This window comes from Artemia sp. Qi Xiang Cuo, chromosome 12 (assembly GCF_049724085.1).
Source record: "Artemia sp. Qi Xiang Cuo chromosome 12, ASM4972408v1, whole genome shotgun sequence".
Taxonomy (NCBI): domain Eukaryota; kingdom Metazoa; phylum Arthropoda; class Branchiopoda; order Anostraca; family Artemiidae; genus Artemia; species Artemia sp. Qi Xiang Cuo.
Genome location: NC_142805.1, coordinates 1620994 through 1643455, shown reverse-complemented (window position 1 = coordinate 1643455; position 22462 = coordinate 1620994). Strand labels below are relative to the sequence as shown.

Below are 22462 nucleotides of genomic sequence, written 5' to 3'. Positions count from 1 at the left end.
ATTCTAAGCGCTCCACTGTTTGAAATCAAGAACAGTGACCTTTCAGCAGTCTCAGCTGAGGAATGCCTCAACGCTTCAAGAATTACCAAAATGGCGGAATTTTACAACCTTTAAACTATTGGGGTGTAAGTTTTTTTTTTATTATTTTTTTTTTTTTTATAAAGATATTGGTAAATATTTATGGCTCCTGGGGGTGATGATTATGAATATGATAGTAAATTTAATGAAAATGTTAAGGTGTAAGGTTTGTGGTGTTGTTTGGGGACTGTGATATAGACAGGTAATTTTTTTTTGTTTTGTTATGTTAGTATACTTTTGCCACCCCCTTGGACAAGTTTTTACTTCTTGGGGTGGCCACTAAACTGATGTTAAATTGTTTATTTGTTTAGAATAAATCTCTCTCTCTCTATGGTGAGATCATTCTGTGGCGACAAATTTTGAAAAAAAAACACATAAAAACAAGAATGCCATCGAGACTTTCAAGAATGAATTTCAAGACTTTCAAGAATGAATTTCAAGAAATTCAAGATTGTGGAAAAAGTTTTAATATTTCCATAATCTTGAAAAAAAAAATATAAACCAGTAGCCCCCCCCCCAAAAAAAAAACAAAAAAAAACAAACAAACTTGAATTTCTGGAATATGGTTGTAATCACAGCGGAACGCAGAGGGGATGAAGGAAGAATCTTTCAATTTATGTCTTAGTTTTTATTATTCCCGAAAATGGGGACTTTATTAAAGTGCTCGACCTTTTCCTTTAGAACAAATCTTCATAGGTACGAAGATCTTTTTTTGTATTTATGGCTACGATGATAGATGGAAAGGCCTGACATTTATCGAGAGGAGCCGACAAATTTTCCTTGAAGAAGATGGGGTTTAATTCTCAAATCACTTGGGCTCAAATTGTTCTAGCTTTCTTGGGTGATTCTCCCATCCCAACCTCCTCCCCTGTGTGCAGGTACGGTTGCACTTACAAAACTGCCTCATTCGATTTAGTATTTGTGACGTGTCCGTAAGCAGGGCGAGGGGGAACTTTGTCCGAGTTAGAAAATGTCGAGATGTTTACCATTTATCGTGTTTTATATATGTCTCTTATATATGTTTTTTATGTCCCCTTTCCACCAAATATTTTTGGTGGAAAGTTTCCGTTGATTTTGAATTGAAGCTATCAAGTATTTTGGGCAATAGGTTGCATAGGCTGTATCAAGACTGGGCTGAGTAATTGTAGACAGAGAAAAGCAAAGACAGGTAGTCCAAGTAATTTGAGAGGCAAATGTTTAAATGGCTGGGGCACGAGTAAATGGCAGGAGTATGAATGACTCTCTTATCGGACATATACTTGTCAGGTTAGTTTTTGGAAAGACATGCCTGCCTAGAGTCTTAGGCATGCTGATCAAGAATTTAAAAAAGAGGCAACCAAGGCACACCCGCCCATGGTCTTAAGATGATTGACCAAGAATTTAAAATTGACGTAGGACCATAAATTTGCTTGAAATAACAGGCAAAACAATCGTTTAAAGCCATTTTTATCTTTCAAATAGTACCTATTCGTTGCCTAAGCTTAGCCCCACATTCTGAAAAAAATTTGAATTTTTCACACATTTTTTAAATTTTTGGTAACCAAATATTTTCCTGCACACGAGTCCGATTTACGAGGAAAGGGCTGTAATTTTACCTGTTCCATTTCTTCTTCATTTGTCCTATCCAAATCAGGTTCGTTTTCTCCGTCATCGCTGTCTTCAATATCAGTGAAAACTGAAAAAAAGCATTAGATGCAAATTTGTTCAAACTAAGCCATTAAATTTACAACACAAAGGGCAATCTTTTTTTTTCGTTTAAAAAAAAAAATCTTTTTTTTTCGTTTTTTTTTAATTGTTTTTTTATGCCTTCAATAACAGAAATTCTTCATATTTCAGAGAAATCAAAAAATTGCCAAAAACATCACTAAATAAACTAAATTATATTTTTTGCATTAAAAAATAGAAAAATAAAGCAAAGTGAGTATTGGAAAAAAAAAAAAAGAACCAAGGACAGATAAGTAAATATGGTACAACCATTTACAAGCTTAATCACTTTGTAAGAACACTCAAAAATACCACTCCCAACCAAAAAACAATTCAAATAATCCAGCTCTGGCTCGTGAATCGTTTTTGGATGTTTCAGTAATAAATTAAAAATTATAAATAAAAATAAAAATTAAAATTATGTGCGTAAAGCACATAAAGTATTTCGTAAAATATAAAACCGAAACATGATCGAAAACATTCCTAAATAAACTAAATCCTATTTTTTGCATTAAAAAAAAATGAAGCAAAGTGAGTAGTGCGGAAAAAAAAGAAACAAAAAAAAAGAAAGAAGATCCAAGGTTAGATAAATTAAATACGATACAATTATTTAGAAGCTTTATCACTTTTGTACAAATATTAAAAAATACCTCCCTTTACCAACCAAAAAAAAAAGAATAATCCAACTCTGGTTCGTGACGATTTTTGGGCAAACAGAACATTTTTTTTTTCTTTTATATGCTGACCACTGGTTTTCGTAGCGCAGGTACCGATCTCCTGATTCTCTGCCTTCGGCCGGGAGTGTAATGCGTGGTTGGGGGAAATCATTCCACACTTCCCGCATTTTCCCCCCAGATCTCTCCAGATGCTTATTTAGTGCTTGGTCGACTCTGGCTGAGCTTACAGAGTCACACCAGTGACTCCCGGCTAATTATCAAAAAGACTACGCTGTTCTAAAACAGAAAAAGGCTGCTTATATATTATCATATTGTTCCGCTCCATACCTGAAGACACTGTCCAAGGTATGATTGTATAGGTTAGGACTTTACGGGACGAACAAATATAATCTGCCTTGCCAGAACAAACATTTTGCCGCGGAATTTTTCAGTGTTGCCCTCAACTACCCAACAGATAATCTTTGAACGGGTTCTCTCAGCAGACTTAGTGATCAGTAAATTGGGTTCCTGGGTTCTGGGTATTCTTCTTGATGAGAATCTGTCATTCACGCATAATATAACTGTAATTAAAATGAAAATATCAAGAAGACTTGGAGTTCTTAGGAAGCTCAAACATATTTTTACTCGGTTGATCCTAAAATGTTGTTTCATTGTTTAATTCATTCTTAAAACTGTTATTGTCCTGCTATATGGATGTTAGGTTCATCTTCTTCTTTTCTGATAGCACGCTCTGCGGTGAATGATATGGTGAGGAATCTTGTCCTTGAAACAAATAGTTTCATTAATAAACCGCTACTTGATTCGCAGTCTTCGTACATATCCTTTATTCTTCTTCAACTACACGGTGATGTTCCTACGACCCTCAAAACTAGTCCATCTATTGCATTTTACATCTTCATAATTCTGGCAATATTCAGATTCCATCCACTCCAGTCAGATTTCTATTCTCTGACTACCTCTCGCAGCCTGTGGATACTCAGGCGAAATCTGCTAAAGTTTCACTCTTTCGTTACCTTCCGAAAAATTGATTTTTTTTTTATTTCTGGATAATATTTCATATAAATTGTATATTTATTGGTTCCCATGCGGTGGATGTCTCTGGGATACGTTGGCAATGTTTGATTACATTGTATACTTCGTATGGCACTTTGTTCTCGCTTGGATTTCAGCGGGTATTCGGGGGTAGGCGATTATTCGTCATTTTCTTTTTTAGTCTGCTTTTTCTTTTCCCCAATATTCCTAGACAAATAGCTTACTCGGGGAGGAGGGGCTGTGGAAATGTGTTTTTTTTATTGTTAAAACTTATTGTTGAATTTCATTTTTCGATAAACCTATCTATTTTACCAAAACTGAATCCTACGTTTTCATTTACAGTGAAAACCAGAAGAAATAGAATCAAGCAATCATTAAATTTTAAATTTAAATCAGCCTTGTTCACGTTGAGATGCTATGCGTTCACTAAGCTTATAGCAGTCGATTTTTGTCATTTTTGGTGTGTAATCTCTCAATAAGCAATTGCAAACACTGAATTGTACCCAAAAGTGCTTATGAAAACATATTATAATTAATAGCCTGCTGATCATGCTTCAGAGATCAAAAGGCTACAATTCGTCCTTTCACGGATTAAATAAATAAACAAGTTTTTTTTTAACTGAAAGTAAGGAGCGACATTAAAACTTATTATTAAACTACGGTGAGCCAAAATCAAAACCTGTATTAATTCAAAAACGTTCAGAAATTATTCCGTATATGAAAGGGACTGTCCCCTCCTCAACGCCTCGCTCTTTAAGTTAAAGGTTTAGTGTATAAAAACTCTATTTTTTTAAAAATAAAAAAATTTATCGTAAATAGCGAGGCGGTGTGGGGGGGACAGCCCCTTTCATATACGGAATAATTTCTGTATTGGTATTTCTGTATAGTATTGGTTTTGGTTTATTGGAAAGCCATCTAGCACAAGAAAAGTTTATTCTGTTCGTTTTAAGTTCTGATGTTGTTCCTTACTTTCAGTTGAAAAACTTATTTTTTTAAATTTAATTTCTGGTCTTTTTTTTTAAAGAATGCTGGGAAATCTGGCGCCCTCTTCATAGCAATGTCCCTTCCCCCATGAAACTTTCTTCATGGAAAGATCCTCCCACAATTTTTTTGGTCACTGAAAAAGGGCACTAGAACTTTTAATTTCCGTTCCAATGAGCCCTCTCACGATATTCTACGACCACTGGGTCGATACGATTACCCCTGAAAAAAAAAAAAAAAAAAAAAAAAAAAAAAAAAACACGCATCCGTGATCTTTCTTCTGGATAGGAGCTTGAAACCTCTACAGTAGGGTTCTCTGATTTGCTGAATATGATGGTATGAATTTCATTAAGGTTATATAAATTTTAAGGGGTCTTTCCCCCTTTTTTTGAAAATCAGCCAAATTTTCTCACGCTCGTAACTTTTGATGGGTAGGACTAAACTCGATGAAACTTATATATTTAAAATCAGCATTAAAAGCTGATTCATTTGATGTATCTGTTGGTATCAAAATTCCGTTTTTTAGAGTTTCGGTTACCATTGAGCCGGGTCGCTCCTTACTTACAGTTTGTTACCACGAACTGTTTGATAGAAAAATCTTGGTTTATTTATCTATCAGGATAATATAACAAAATTTGGGTTCCAAGATTTTTTGATTTTTTTTTCAAAAAATTCATTTTGTTGTTTCAACCGCGTTCATCAGACCACACTAATTACGGTTATTCAGTAAGTTATTGAACTATGTACAATTGGCGAACGCGGCTGGCTCATGAACAATTTTTTATTCAGTTGTTTTTATTCAGTTCATACACAGTTGAACGCGGGGTGGCTCATAATAATTTTTTTCTCTCACAAATACAATACATGAAGATACGACTGGAAAATGGATTGAAAAATATGCTCCCTTTTCAACATGTAAGAAGGTACCACCTTCAGTTTATTCAACTGGCAATAGAAAACGAACACTAATGTGTAAAAGTCAGATTTTTTTCTGATTGAAAAAGGCATACCTGAATCATCTTCCATTCCAATATCTGCATCGATCGGTAAAGTTCCTTCTCCTTCTTCATTGGGATGCTCAACTAAAATATTAGAAATTAAAATATACAGAATATCATATATTGAAAAAATCGGATGTCATTTCAAATCTCATTAAAAGGGAAGAAACCCACCTTCAAAATATAAGAAAAATTTCAAGCCTTTTTCTTTCAGCATTTTTGACTCCACTTTGGGTACCTCATTGAACCCCCTTCCTCCAATATACGAAGATTAATATATGTAATATTCTTATTATTTTACAGGGAAAAACAATCCCTTGCAGCCTCAGTAGTGGCAGTCTAAATGAAGGATAAATTAGAGAGAAGCTGACCTGAGATAAGAAATACAATTTTAAGGATCCATATTTTAACAAAAATCCCATTGTTAAACCAAGATATGAAATAAATTTTGAAATAATGAAATAAATTCTGAAATAAAATAAAAGTTCAAAATAGGGATAAAATCCTTTGTAATAGACAGTGTATAGAAAAACCGTCATCAGTTGTAAAACTGTTGACAGTTTTACTACTAATGACGGTCACTGAATATGTGACAAAAATATCTTTTTTTTTTTGTAAATTTTCTATTTACTATCTATTAAAAAGGACTTTATCCATATTTTGAGCTTTTATTTTATCGTCATGGAAAGGCAGTGTGGTCTCAGACATTATCTAAATTTTGAAATAATGAAATAAATTTGAAATATGAAATAAATTTTATAAGAATGTGAATTCATATTAAAAAATAAGGTATTGGTGCATTATGCAGGCATCGCTATATACTGTATCAAAGAAACCAGTCACGAAACCCGTCAAACTGCTATTTCATTAGCAGACAATGGGTGATTAACTAGATAAATTGATGGCAAAGCGTGGTTTCTCAATATTTAAACGATTGTGTTTGGGGTTTAGGAGGGAGAAAGGTACTTAGGTTTGGCTATGTATTTAATATGGGCTATGCTTTACCCCCCCCCCCCCCCCCCCAATATGCAAATATATAGCCCAAATTTGTTTCTAAACTATTATATATTCATCCTATTTTATTTTATTTCATTAGAATTAACAAAACCTGACTTTTTTGCGGTGCCCGCATAATACACCAGTACCAAAAATAAAATACAAAAAAATTTTAAGTTGATACAAGATGTAACTTTGGCAAGCCTGGACGTCAAAGTCATTATGAAATTGGTTTGGTTGGTCAACAATTATTCCTCTTATTTCGGTTTTAGAGGAGAATTTTATCAACAGGTCTTCGGCTTATCAATGGGTGCTCCTCCTCCAGGGTAAGTCCAATCCTGGCTAATCTATTTTTGGATTCTATAGATTCAGTGTTTTCGTTTGTCACCATGTTTCTGGGGTAGGTTCATGGATGATATTTTATGTTTTTAGGAACATAGATTGGAGTCCTTAGATTTGTTTCTTGACCATTTAAATAGGTTACACAAAAATATTAAACTTACACTAGAGCTGGAAAAACAGGCTGTGATTGTTTTATTAAGATTCCTTGACTTTTAGGGGGTGTTTCAACATTTTCTCGAAAATCAGGTAAATTTTCTCAGGCTCGTAGCTTTTGATGGGTAACACTAAACTAGATGAATCTTATATATTTTTAATCAGCACAATAAACCACCTCTTTTGATCTATCTAATGATATCAAAATTCCGTTTTCTAGAGTTTCGGTTACTATTGAGCTGCGTCGCTCCTTACAGTTCCTTACCTCGAACTGTTTGACAACATGGATTGGGTCCTAAAATAGATAATAAAGCTGGTTTTTAGCAGAAACAATGTATGTGGAAACAGTTTTTAAGAAAAAGGTCATCACTATTTTTATGAAGAAAGAATTGAGCTTGGGATACCATTTAAATGGTTTGACAAAAATATTAAATTTACACTATAGCTAGAAAAACAAGAAAGGCTACCATTTTTAGATATTTTATTAATAAAAAGCGATAATGGTTTACTTTTTACAATTTACAGAAAAACAACTCATAATGACAGGTATTTAAATTTTCGCTCATGTCACCCAATTTCAGTAAAAAAAGGAACAGTCATATCATTGGTAACGAGCTATAAGTAAGGAGCGACACGACTCAATGGTAACCCAAAATATAGAAAACACAGTTTTAATATCAACAAATACATCAAAAGAATCGGCTTATTATGCTGATTCAGAATACAAGCTTAATATATATAAATATGTAAGCCAAATCATTCAGCTTAGTGTTACCCATAAAAGGCTGCGAGCCTGAGAAAATTCGCCTGATTTTTTAAAAAGGGGAGAGAAAAACCCTAAAATTCAAAGAATGTTAATGAAAATCACACCATCAGATTCAGCTTACGAGAGAACCCTGCTGTAGAGGTTTCAAGCTCCTATCTGCACCAATGTGGAATTTTTTGTATTTTTTGTCAGATGAAAGATCACAAATGAGTGTTTATTTATTTTTCCAGGGGTGATCATGTCGGACCAATGGTTCTAGAACACTGGGAGAGGATTTGAACGTAAATTTAAAGTTTTAGTGCCCCTTTTAAGTGACCAAAAGATTGCAGGGCAACTTGATAGGGTTTTTAAAATTAGTTCCCCTGAGTGTATTGATAGTGAATTATTGTATTTGAGGGATAGGCCTATTTTATTTTGCAACGGTTATCCTGTAAAATTTGTAAATGAAATAACAAAGATAAGGCAGATTAAGCATGAAAAAGGTAATAAGAACGAAGGTTCTCAACCTTCGGACCCTACAATTTCCAATAGATGCTTCATTACTTTATATACCAATCCTTGGGGAGAAAATTAAACGGACTATTGAAACATAATATTGCAACTTGTTTTAAATCGATCAAACCACAGAGTAACTTTCTAAGTTCTGGTAAAGATATAACACGTATCAGTTTGGCAAGTGGGATGTACAGCATTCCTTGCTCTTGCGGAAAATTTTACACCGGTTGAACGAATCAACAATTTCTGGAACGTTTAATTGAGCACCGGAATTCAATAGATAATGCTATAAAATTTACAAAACTTCCGGAAAGTTTTAATTCAGCTTTAGCAGAACATATCTTTTATAATTCGGACTATTTTGTCAGTTCGAGGAAGCAACAGCCATCTCCAATGATAAAGGTTTCACTTAATGGGCTGTTGAAGCATTAGAAAAAAAAATAAATACATTTTCGCAGGTTTATCAATTACAGAGATACTGTTAATAGAAATATTGATCCTATTTATGATATTATTTGAAAAACTTAACCCATATTCAAAAATAAAGTGTTATCGCTGGAGATTTCATGTTGTATACGGGTGAAATATTCGTTTGATTTTAGATGTTTCTCTTCATTTTCATTGACCAGTGGCCACAGACCCGTTTGTCGTCTTTATATTCATTTCTTTGTTTTTTGTACTTAAATGTTATAGCGACGACACCGTTGTTCTTGATCTAAGTAAAGCCAGTTTCTCTGTCTGCATCCAGAGATAATTAATTTAGTCTTAATGAAATAAGTTACGATGCAGGTATATTTTAATTAAATATTTAATATATAAAGGTGGTTAGGTATTTAATATAATGCGTTCTGGGCGACCTGCTTTCCATAATTCTCTGTTGTAGTTTCCATAATTTTGTTACTAATGTATTTATATTTTCACCATATTTTGGTATATTTCATTAGGATTTACACAACTTCACTCCTTGGGTATGGTCGTTATAACACGTAAGTACCTAATTTTCTCTAGGAGGGAAACGAAAATGACGGCTGGAAAATTGAAACTGCATAACTTTTCCGAATCGATGTTGTTTTAGTAAGCTCTTTTTTTATCTAGAGTAAATTTAAGTTTCTTAAGAGTAATGAATTTAAGCTTGAGTTTCTTGTATCGACGAGTTTCCAAGACAACAGAAAAACAACAAAAAAACAAGAATTCACAGCCCTCATCGAAACATTTCACTTTAGTACCAATTGAGGGAAAATGTTAAACAAATGCAGATAATATTAGTAATAACATCGTAAGAAGTAATTAAAGTGAATTGGTAAAAAAAAAAAAAACGAGAAATGAAGCGTGCAAAAAGACTTGAATTCTTCCAAACAGAATATTTAAATGTGGACCGCATAGTTCCAAAAGGATTTTACTTATTACCCCAATCACAAGAAGATAAGGTCACACAAAAGGTAGGGTTTTATGACCTTTAACATAGGATCTTTTTCAGAGGCAAATCTTACAAAGCTCACTTTGCTCAGTTTTTGACGTCAATATCAAATCGCTTGATCAACTCTCAACTATTTAGAATATATAATAATTTATAAATCAACAAGGGATGCTAATATATATATATATATATATATATATATATATATATATATATATATATATATATATATATATATATATATATATATATATATATATATATATATATATATATATATATATATATATATATATATATATATATATATATATATATATATATATATATATATATATATATATATATATATATATATAAATATATATATATAAATATATATATATACATAACTGTAGCGTATACTTTTTTATAAGGATCGGAAGTTCCCCGCATCACACCCCACCACAAATTCAAAATCTCATTTAGTCTAATATCCATTTCCTTTAACTGAATTACTTATTCATCTGCACGGAAAATTAGAAAGTCGAAATAATGACATTTTCGCTGATAAATATTAAATAATATCAGATATATTAATAATATTAGGATATTAATATTAGAAGCAGATTCGATAAAAAAAAGATTTCGAAATGCTCTGTACTCAATGGCACAGGCAATTTTCAACTTTCTTGACATAGGCAATTTTGTTTAAACATCAACAGTAAAAAAAGATGGCACTTCTCCATTTTTCAGACATAAATATGATGAAAATATAATACTTCAATAACCAAATTATGGAAACTACAACAAAGAATCATGATAGGGGGGCAGCCCAGAATGCATTATATTAAGTACCTAACATAACCTAACCTTACCAAAATACCATCTCTATATATTAAATATTTAATAAAAATATACCTAAAACGTAGATTTCAACTGAGTCTAAGCTAATTTTCTTCGAATACCGACAGGTATAAACCGGTTATTGTCTGATCTGCAGATCCAAATTCGATAGTGTTCGGAATAATGGACAAACAGTAAAAAAATTAACATTTTCCGCCGCCAGATGATTGGTTATCAAAACTTAAAATGTCAGTGAACCTTTTCAATTTAATTTGCATTTAAATCTTCTGTATGCTCAATGGACTTGGTCAGATTGACCTCTGAACGGTATTCATTTTATTATGAGTAACTCATTTCGACGGGGGGGGGGGGGGGTATTGAACTTTCTGTTAAGAAGGTCGATGATTCTTCGAAGTTCTTAAGAGGAGAAATGTAAAACAAGAGTAGAGATACGCTTTTAGGCTCAGAATGACATTATTAAGATCATACATGGAATCAAAGATATCGAGAGATTTCATCTGTGCTCACCTTTTGAGCAAAACGGCATATCTCCAATAAAATATGTCTCGTATTTCTTGAGGAAGGCTTCCCCTAAAAATCTTTTTTAGTATACCTTATGGATATAGTTTGAGTTTTAACTGATGATTTTGACAACTTACCGCTATAACAGTTATTTTGACTTCATTTTTACTCTTGTTTGGCAGAATTATAAAAATTCCTGTATTAGGTCACAACTTTATCTGGGCGAGAATGTTTTTCCTTTTTTTTTTCAAGACGGTTGAGTTTATACTACGACTAGACAGCCAACCAAAAAATAGATGTTTAGTGATTTCACTGGCGTCAAAGGTTGATGCAATAAAACTGATAATTCTTCTGTATTATTCAGAACACACTCGAGAAGTGAAGTTAGGTTAATCATAATTAAACATACCAAAATATTATGAAAATATAAAAATTCAGTTTATATAATAATATAGATTGGGCTATAAATTTGCACAATAAGGGGGTGTGGGGGTAAAGTAGCCTAATCTAACCTAGGTACTCCTGTATTATTCAAAACACACTCGAGAAGTGAAGTCAGGTTAATCCTAATGAAATATTAATTAAAAAAAACTTTTCCACGAAATAAGTTTTTCAAAGAAAAGCAAAGAACTCTATTAAACCAAAAATGAGCAAAAATAAAATCAAATAATCTACCAAGCGTGAAACTACCACACATCAGCATCGATAAATAAATGAAATTAACTTGAGTAGGGCTCAAAACCCCTATGTTCTTAACCCCTATGTTAAAATATAAATGTTTTTACTTTTATAACTTTAATAAATCAAATAATATTAACATTTTGATTACTAAATATCAGTATATGTATAGTAAACTGACAGTGCACATTCATTTGTATTTTTTTCAGTAAAGTGCAAATTATCTTCTGGCCTTGGGAAGGCATAGGGGTTTAGAGCCCAACTTATGATAATTTCTCCTCGTTTTGAGTTGTTCTCCTCGTTCTCCACCCATTATTTGTCTTTGTGGCTATAAAACCGGTTTTCATAGATCGTACATTTAGCTAACTTCTCGGGGGTGTGCTGAATAACACAAGAGTACCAAACTGATAACTAAATATGGCGTGTCCACCTCATTGTTTTAATTGATTAGGGACGGTCGAGGAGAGGACCTATGAGATACCGTAAACCGAACTCATGCTCCTCGTGCCGGAAAGGTTAACTTGATGAAAGTTGAAAATCCTGTTTAGTAAAGAACACGAACAACATATCTTCGGTTTTTCTTTTCACCATAGAATCAAAAAACTTAGTAGTTTGATGTCCAAATAAAAGCAAAAATACACGAAATTTTATACTGAAAATAATAAATATCTCCTACTGTTAAATCCACAATTTGGCTTTTTTGGGAAAAAACCCTCTGTGTTCCTCCCCCTACGCCTTTATTACTCTATATGACGCCCAGCAACTGTTCTTCAAGTTCACGTAAGCAATACATATCAAAATATGCATACTTCAACCTTAATTAGGATGAAATTTATTATCAAAGAGCTAAAAATGTTAAAATATAAAAGCAGGGCAAGGGGGGCAGTTGCCTCCTCCCCCAATAATTTTGGAAAAAAATATTATATAGCCTATGCCACTTGACTATACGGATATGGACCCCTCTTGCCCACCCCAATAAAAATGCTGAAGCTACGCCCCTGTTGGTCTTCCCCATTCTATTCCAACATCAACCCTTTTTTAGTCTAACGCAAACGCTATCAATCTCCTCCTCAAAATGTAGAAGCTTCTTTTGCGTCAAATCGGTGATATCCCTTTCATAGAAAAAATAAATTAAATAAACGGCATAAAATACTACGATTTACACCTTGTTTATCGACTACATTTAAAAAGTAATTTTAAAGCAAAATTTACTTTTTTCAGGGAGTAGTCCTGACAAGTAGAGGTGATCTGCACATTTTCGGGCAAAAGAGAGGGGATGTTACAATAGAGACAACGCTGTCCGTTGGTCCTTGTTCTGCATCTCTAACGCTGGGAGGCGCTTTAGAAGGAGTGAAGAATAAAATATTCGTAGCAACAAAATGTGAAGTTAAAGGGTATACAAAGAAAGGGAAGAAATTTCTAGCATTTGTGACCAATTTGGGAGAGGCCGCTTCAATCGTCAGGGTAGAAGGTATTATCAAATTAACTCCAATATTGTATACTTGTTCCATTTTTAGCAGCTTAAAAATTCAAAATTGGAATAAAAGTAGCTCAGCATCACTGTTCTTTAGATAGACCACCAAGTTCGTAAAAAATGCCCCTGGCGCCGGAAGACCGTGATTTTCAAAATGTCTCGTTTGGTTGTTTCATAATTATGAAGTTTAGAACAGTATCAAATTCTCGTCAGTGTTGTCGTGTTGAACCGTAAAAATAAACAAGTAAAATTAATCTATTAAATGCGACACTGTCAGTCAGTCAAATCAAGACAATAATGCCTTCAGAAGAAAGCTACACCTTTTTTAGCTATTTGGTGCCACATGTGTCACAACTTATTTATGCTGATTTTCACCCAATTATATTTTTGTGCAAACTTGGCGTCCACTTCTACCAAAATTGCATAACTGAATAAAGAGGTCTTTCATAAAAAATTGAATTCCTAGTTTTTACTTTTTTTAGGATATATTTGGTCGTGTTAATTTCCACTTTACCCAATTTTAACCATCGGATTTCACTTTCACTGCCCTTTGTACTTCACCAAGGACAGTGAAAGTAACCTGCTCTATCGCTTGATCGTTTTCATCTGACAAAAATTTACCCTCTTATGTCAGAGCTAGCTCTTATTATTTATACTTAATTAAGTATATTTAGTATAAATATATTCTTCATTTTTTGATAGATTTCCATTTATATACTGTGAGGAGGCGTGTTTGAATCAATATAGACATTCGATTTTGTTTATACGCCAGTGAATGGAAGTGTTTATTTAACATGTGAGTTTTGTTTCCTATTTATTTATATTTTTTATTTTTTTTTTTATTTTGATGTAAGTTCAGGTTTAAAAAAAAAAAACATTTTTGTTTAATTTTTTTTTCTTTTTTTTTTTTTCCGTTGAGAAAGGCTCCCGGACGTGGGGCCGAAATATTCGGAGTATTTTTGTTTAATTAAGTATTTATTTTATTGTATTCACTGCTTTACAAAAATTAAAACCCGTTTTTTCTTGCTTAATTTTTCATGAATTTGTTTTTTGAGTAAGAGTAATAGCCTTCTGATAGAAGACGGTAAATTTGGTGTGACTGAAAGTAAAATCCCCATAATCGCATGGAAAAGTCTCTAAAAAAACAATATTTTATTAGTATTGTAAATTTATAGTATATCCTTCAAATAGGAAGGTTTAATGATTAAAAAAAAGAATAAATTACGGACCAAAAAAACGAATTTTTCAACTTTGATCTGAAAAGAAAACGAAATTAAATATTCGCTTATATGAAGACATGTTTTTCATCGGGCGACAGGAAGTCCGTCTGTCGAAGGGAAATTCTGCTCCTGTCAGAACCACGAATGACATCAGAATTTGAAAATTCCATCATTTAGTGCCCCATTTCCACCCAAGCAAAGTGAGAGGGGGATGAAAAATCCGAATCTCAATTTGTGCAGTATTTGGTGGATTGTAATGTCGTTTACTATTTATTCAAGGACGAGGAGACCGAAAATGACATCAGAATTGAAAATTTCATCACTTGGTACCCCATTTCCACCCTAGGCGAGGTCAGAAAGGGGTAAAAATACCATTTATGGTTTCAAAATAATATAATATATAACTGAAAAAATATAATTGAAACCTAGTTTCCTATTAATTCAAGACCGGAGAAACCAAAAATGACATTGGAATTGGAAAACTTTATCACTTTGTACCCCATTCCCCCGTTTTTTCAATACGTATTATATTAGCATAATACCATAAATAGTATTTTTACCCCTTCTAACCTCGCCTAGTGCCAAAACATTTCTGTTACTCAAATGCCAGGTCAAAACCGTATTTTTACAGGACTAATAACGACACCCCCAAATATCTCTCCATACAACAACTAAAAAAGTTTCCGAAAAAGCGTAACAACAGTAAAGCGTATGTCCAGTTCTTTTTTTTAGGGGAGCAAGTATTTTTTCAAGAGGGAAGGTTACAAATTTTTTTTTTAAAGGCATCAAAATCTGTAGATATGCATTTTTGTTACGCTTCTGCGAGTCGGACAAACATTGCCAGGGGGGGGGGGGTCAAACCCCGCAGCCCCCATCCCCTGGATACGACCTTGCAACAGTATCTTCTATCTTCTATTACAATTAACAACAGATCTTTAAACTAGGAAGCTTAAGTTCAATTTCAACAAAACTCTAATGGCAAAAAAAACGAGTTGTCAACAATGATCCGAAAATGAAATGAACCAAATATTCGCCTATACGAGAGTATTTTTTTCATTGGATGGAAGGAAGTCCGGCTTCCAAAGCATAACTTATCTCCGGTCAATACCTAATAGTTTACATCACACCAGAAATTATTTCCAGGTGCGGAACTAGTCGTCTGTAGCGGAAATATCTACAATCATTATCACGACTGTCGAGACATGAACTATGTCGTCCTTGGCGACACCATCAACGATGCCTTAATCCTTCCCCTTTCAAAGCTACCTTCATTACTATCCATTCTGGCTTGCCAAGATAGGACACTATGTTCAATAAAGGATTCAAAAATAAGAGATAAATTGGAATGTCCTGGGGTGCCGTGTGTGCTTCATCTACTCAACAACGACGGAGGAGAAACAGGGGAGGAGGTTCTCTGCGGAATGAAAGATGGAACATTGGGATTATTCCAGTTTAGCAGGATAAGAGGCACTTTAACCTGGTGCCTAGACCCAAGGTAAACATTTATTTGCATTATTAATCTTTTTTTTAAGCATTAAGGTTCATGCTCTGCTTACAAGATTTGTACACCATTTTTCTACAATCCTAAATTATTAACACTTCAACGTAGACATGAACCAATTGCTGAGATTTAGCTAGTTCCAACTACCAAATAAGCACATTTAATAATTCCTAATTACAATTTTAGAAAATATTATATGGGTGTGAAAACTTAGCATCAAACAGTTCGTGGTAACGAGCTGTAAGTAAGGAGCGATTCGGCCCAATAGTAACCGAAACTCTAAAAAACGCAATTTTTTTTATCAATAAATACATAAAAATTGAACTTTTATGATGATTCCAAATACATAAAATACATTAAGTTTAATGTTACCCATCGTAAGCCACGAGACTGAGAAAATTTGCCTGAATTTCAAAAAAGGGGGAGAACGCACACAAAAATTCAAAAAATCTTAATGATAATCACACCATCAGATCAAACATATAGAGAGCCCAACTGTAGGGTTTTCAAAACCCTCTTTACGCAAATGCAGAATTTCTTTTTTTTTGTCAGAAGAAAGATCCCTTATACGTGTTTTTTTTAGGGGAGGGGGGTTCTTCCAGGGGCAATTGTATTGAACCAACGGTCCCAGAAGATCGACAGAGGGCTCATTCGAATGGAAATCAAAAATTCTAGCGCCCTTTTTAAGTGACCAAAAAGATTGGAAGGCATATAGCCCCCCTCCCAGGCCCACTTTTTCTCAAAGAAATCTGATCAAAATTTTAGATAGCTATTTGAATCAGCATAGTTGAAAGGCCCAATAACCATGCCTTCGGGGATGACATGACCTCCTATAGTCTCTGGGGAAAGGGCTGTAAGCTGCACAATTTGAACTTCGTTCAAATATAGCAAGGGCACATGCAGGATTTTTTTTTTCTTTTTTTAGGGGGATGGGATCGAACCCCATGCCCAACCCCATCCCCTGAATATAGCCTTAACATATAGTATTTGTTATTGGGAAATACGCATTTTATTTCAGGAGGGGGGATTCTGCCGGAGGGATTTTCCACAGGGGAATTTTTATGTGGAGAGAAAAGTTTCCGGGGGAGTTTTCCCGGGGAATTTTACATGGGGAAGGAGGAAGAGTATCTCCCGGCATGATTTGAGATACAGTCAGAAATTTCCTCACTCCTGCTCTTTACACTAAAGTTTTACTTTTTGTCAGAATTGAATTTGAATGAGAAGTGTTTTAAAGAACTTTCAGACTTTAGCGTAAAGAGCGAGAGTTGAGGAAGGGGGAAGCACCCGTCATATACAGAAAATTTTCTATTCGTTTATTTTTAATGTTGCTCCTTACTTTCGGTCGAAAAAACTAGTTTTTTATTAATTTGCAACAAGGTTTTTTTTTTAGCTTTTAATTTAAAATTTCGTAATAGCTTTGATTGGCAATGTTTCTTATTTTCGTTTTCTCGAATTTTCTGAAATTTTGCGCATATATAAGGTTCGGGTCTTGATGTATACTTAAACATGTGTAGCTGCGACCCGACTTACAGGTTGGAGAAAGAAGGGGAGAAGGGTTTCGGAATCTTGGCAAGGTGCCGAGTGTTCCTAGTTGTGTCGGTTGGAGATCAACAAACGATCTAAACTCTAAAAAGGATGGAAAAGGCCGTTCCTTAAATGCATGTCATGAGTAAAATGACCAGAAGGATTTGTTAGACAAAACTGCTACTTTGCTACTAAATTATTACTGAACTTTCTCAGAATAAACATTTTATACGGTATTTCAGCCTTTTTGAAGTTAAGGGCAAATTCAATTTTTGCGCGGGAGGGGGGGGGGTTAACATCACTCTATTGTAGTCAACAAATCTTTCAGAAAGGGCCGTCGGATATCAGGTAAACTAAGTATGCGGAATACTTAATTTGTCGTTTTTATATACTCGATAAAAACGATAAATGCGACGTTAAAAACGTCGATAAAAATTACGATAAAAACGTAATTTCCTACTCGACATTTCCTTGTGTCTAAATATATTGACTTTGAAGTAGCACTTGCGGTACTTACTTGTTGTACCAACCAAACTTTGTTCTTGATCTGTAATGAAACAGTTTTTCTCTGTCCACTCTGAGATAATCAGCTTAGCCTGAGCGAGATAAACGGTATCTATGTAGGTATATTTTAATTATATATTTAATATATAGAGATGGTTAGATATTTAATATATACGTTCTGGGCGGCATTCTTTCCATAATTTTCCGTTGTAGTTTCCTTAATTTTGTTATTTTCATCACATTTTGGTATATTTCATTAGGATTAACCTAACTTCACTTCTTGAGTGTGGTCCTATAAAACGTAAGTACCGCACTTGCTTCTTTCTTTTCGTGTTTTTTTTTTCTTTTTTGTAGCTCATTTTTCTTTTGTAAAATAAAATATACTCGTATTAGCACAAAGTGTTAAGGGAAGCATACATTTATTCTTAATAATGGAAAGTCAAAAATCTCTTTATCTGTCCATAAAGATGAAGCATAAATTTGTAACTAGAGAGTGTCAACGACTCCTTTTTCTATTCCCAGGATCAGAGATAACAGTCAGTCAGGGATATCTGCACTTAGCTGCTACAATTTGACTAACAGCATCAATTCAGAAATTATAGTTGGACGAGAAGACGGAACTATCGAGATTCTTTCTTTTGAAAAGACAACGACAGAAACACCGACTCTACTATATACCATCAGCTGCGGGGAAAGAATTGGGTCAATCCAAGGTGGGATCTTATCATACGCAGATCTGCCCGAAATCGTTGTGGCAACCCTGTCAGGTCGTATATTCGGATTATGCCAGCGTGATAGAGCTGAAATGGCGGAGCAAACAACGATTCGGACAAAATCTGCACGGAATAAACTAGGAGTTTTGAAATCTGAGATTGAAGAGCTTGAACTGCGATTGCGCCTAGAAAACCTGAAATCATTTGATGAAAGCAACAATATACCAGGACAAAATGATGCAATCAGTGGCGAGAATGAAAATAATTCTGATTTTGATTGTAACACAATTCTGGATAAAGGATATTTAAGACTTAAGACAGTTATTCACGGTGCCGTAATGGTAGAAAGTATCGTTCTGTTTTCTGAAAGGTCAGTAGTCTTCAGTACTCCTAGTCCCAAGATTCAATTTTGCTGTAACCAGGGGGGGGGGACAAAAAAACTTCAAAAACGCATTAGATTTTACTGTAGCCGAGGGGGGGGGGGTACAAGAAAACTTCAAAAACGCATCAAAAATGAGTTTATATTCATTTTTGTTACGTTTTTACGAGTCGGAAAAATATTTTGGGACGGGGGGGGGGGGGGAGGGGGGCTAGTCAAAACCCCTATACCCCTCTGGATACGGCCTTGGCTGTAGAGTATTCTAAATTGCAAAGTTATCTACCCTAAACATAGCAAATATAGCATCGTTAGAGCCAATTTTGCTAAGGCTCATTTTATATGATATTTTTACACATTTTACAGGTGTCTAATTCATAACTGTATCTGGCAGACACCGCGCCGAATAATTGTGGGCACCCACAGAGAAACGGACAGGGAATTATACACCTTTAGAAGACATAAGATATCCGAACAAAATAAACAGTTTTGTAACATTCGAAAAATATCGCACTCATTTTGTAATTTCATATTTCCACATCTCTTTATATGACTTAAAAATGGAACGTTTTGACATGCACCAGTATTATATAGCCAAATTTTTGGCCATAAAATCTTTATACTTAATAAAGTAAATAATAGTTAACGTTCCTGCTATGGGAACGAATCTAATACTACTAGTACAAAAAATTCACTGCAGCACCAAACCGCTTGAGGTTCACATAGCAGAGCACTCCTCCTCCACCCCAATCTGTTCAAAGCTTCACTCTTCACCCCCCTCTCATCAAGTTCCAGTTTCCTTTAAGTTCTTTTTTATGATCTCTTCCTGCCCTCTTTTGGGGACAAGCTAATTTGTCACCCTTCAGCAGTAAAACGATGTCTAGCTTACCACAACAATAATAAAGCGATCAATAAAACCTGTGACTGTCTATAATGATTAGGAAACATCAGGATATACCCGAGCAAGGCCGTACCCAGGGGGGTATAGGGGCTTGACCCCCCTCCGAAATGTTTGTCTGACTCGTAAAAACGTAACAAAAACGGATATAAAATTTTTTTTATGCGTTTCTTGAGTTTTTTTTTGTGTAAATCCCCCCCGCACGAAAAAAAAATCCTGGGTACGGTCTTGTACCCGAGTACCAAATTTTGCACTGAAAATAATTTCTAGGCTATATAACTCAAACTGTCCTACCAGTATGAATTAATAGCATAAATTAAAATTAAAATAAATTAATAACCATTTTAAATACACCACATATACAATTCACAAATGTTTAGCTGCATTTAACAGGATTATTGACTCAAAGTTTCTAGAGTCAATTTGACCCCATAATGGGGGCCCTCAAGAGGAATAGAAATACTCTGTATTTTTATCGCCTGAAATTGCGACGTTTCATATAGAGGCGTAATTTTCTATGGGGCAAGGGGACAACTGTCCCTCCTAGACTCCAGTACCCCCCCTCAGAATCCATTTTGCCACCCCCCCCCCCCACTGAAATTTAGCTTCTTCGAAAAAATTGCCAAATTAAGAAAAGCCTACATAACTCAAGCACCCACAGAAACAAGTCAGTTTTCTTTAGTATATCTTTGCCTATAGTAATTAATATAGCTTCATATTAACAGTTTTCATAGTTAAATACTTATAGTTAAAAATTAAATAATAATAATAGTAGTTAAATAACAGTTTCATATTAATAATTAATAGTTTCATAGTTAAGATGTTGACCAAGGGTACTATTTGGCTCGTTTTTCAGTTTCCACTATCATTTTTGCTTAATTTTGGAAAACTTGCTCCAACTTTGCCCCCCCCCCCAAAAAAAAAAAAAATTTGACGAAGTTATGCCACCGGTTTCATAAATTCAAATGTTTTTTTTTCTTTGGTATTATCATATTACATCGGTGAGTGCAATTACTTAAAAAATGATGCGATTATGAAGAGAGAATGTTGGCCCAAAAAGCTTAATACTTTCGCTATTTTTCACTTGCCGTAAGGCTGAGATATATATGCATAGATGCGGCAACATGTGGTGTAAGTCAAGAGTTTATTCTATTAGCAATTGTTTTTTTATTTAAATACTTTTCCCGATGATTGGGCTATTATTCCTTTCTCAATCAAGCTTTCTAGACATAAATAGGGTGTATTCTGATTAGATAGCATAAAAACGCGAAAAACGTAGGAGAACGAAGAATAAGCGAGGTAAAAACACAGCGAGTTGAAAAACGAAAGAAAAAATCAAATATTTTGACCAATACCATCACTAGACCGTCCTCAGTGCAGACATAAAATTAAAAAACATATGGATAAAAGTCCACGCAACAATATAAAAAGACGACCCTTAAAACAAAAACTATAATAGAAAGGGCGCTTTCTTCAGTATCACTTATGCGTTAAAAATATTCGTGCTTTGTCTCTTCCTTTGTTCTCCTTCATTTTCTCATTATGTCATCATTTTGATTTGTCTTTACTTTTAGCCCAATAAAAATCTACCAAAGAGATGATGAATACGATGAAGCAAATTCAAGATATGTGATCGATCCGGAAACACACACCTTTCTTGCTGCATTTTTCCACTCGTACCCAGAGGGAATTACAGGAAATATAAAGGTTCTAATAGTACCAAGTTGCATATCACCCAAAGTCGCAATAAAAAGGGAAATCACCCTGTATATACTACCCTTCCATATACGAACCCAGGAACCAATGACAAACCGGCCCTTTTGTGTCCTAGAAATTCGTGGTCTTTTCACCCAATGTGAAGCTCATAGTTGGCTCAAAGATGTTTCACTAGAAGTGCCCGAAAAAGTCCCTGCAGAAGAAGCGGCAACGCTGCATTTCGTTTCACTACTAACGGGAAACTTTGTAACCATAGACTATAGAAAAAATGAAATGGTAGTCATTTCTAATGATCCTGGGACTTTATGGTTTATTCAAGAATTCCTCTTTAAAAAGTCAACAGCATTGAAATTCAATTTGACTTTCAATGACGTGGCCATTAAAGATGGTTTGAACAACATGGTTAAGATGTTAACCAAATTTGAAAATTCAGCACAAATAGAAAGTATGAATCAGCATCTAAATATGCTCTCAGCGAATCAGACAATAAAAGAGCTTCTAAACAAGGACTCAATTCAAGAAACAGACTGCAAACGAAAAGCGGCCTATTTGAAAAAATACTTAATGAGTTTTATAGCTTCTTCACACAGACTCCAAGGACACTCACTCAGAAAAGATAAAATAGAAAAGGTTCTAGAAATAATAAACAAACAGAATTATTCCCAGCTGTTAGATTACTTGTGATGGATTGCTTTTGAATACTTGCATTAGTAGTATTGCGTTAAAAATATATAAAATAAGAAAATTGTTGTTTCTTTCCTTATTATTATTCAATTAATTTAGTATTATTCAATCTAATACTAAATGTTTTCATGATTTAATTGTGCCCACTCAGAATTTTTATCCCAGATTAAATAAATAAGTCTACTAGA

General features: G+C 34.2%; 2 protein-coding genes across 2 annotated transcripts in view; one reads left to right on the top strand and one right to left on the bottom strand.

Annotated features, from left to right (window-relative positions):
- Positions 1 to 22462, bottom strand: part of LOC148945648 (uncharacterized) — a 105733-nt gene that overhangs the window by 5227 nt on the left and 78044 nt on the right. Inside the window, exons 12-13 of the mRNA XM_089098527.1 lie at positions 5483 to 5554; positions 1674 to 1753 (exon numbers count right to left, since the gene is read on the bottom strand). Of these exons, the coding sequence (XP_088954653.1) occupies positions 1674 to 1753; positions 5483 to 5554 (152 nt within the window). The remainder of the gene's footprint in view (positions 1 to 1673; positions 1754 to 5482; positions 5555 to 22462) is intronic.
- LOC148945649 (BBSome complex member BBS7-like) lies at positions 8 to 22462 on the top strand. Its single transcript, XM_089098526.1, has 5 exons — positions 8 to 125; positions 12886 to 13135; positions 15502 to 15853; positions 18410 to 18970; positions 21449 to 22462. The coding sequence occupies exons 1-5, from the start codon at positions 63 to 65 to the stop codon at positions 22272 to 22274; spliced, it is 2052 nt and encodes a 683-aa protein (XP_088954652.1). The 5' UTR covers positions 8 to 62; the 3' UTR covers positions 22275 to 22462.

Bases quoted from the DNA above. Each gene is read 5' to 3' on its own strand.
- LOC148945649 (XM_089098526.1), top strand. From the start codon at position 63: ATGCCTCAACGCTTCAAGAATTACCAAAATGGCGGAATTTTACAACCT. The intron at 13,136-15,501 runs GTATTATCAAAT...AATTATTTCCAG, and splicing joins TTCAATCGTCAGGGTAGAAG to GTGCGGAACTAGTCGTCTGT. The intron at 18,971-21,448 runs GTCAGTAGTCTT...CTTTACTTTTAG, and splicing joins ATCGTTCTGTTTTCTGAAAG to CCCAATAAAAATCTACCAAA.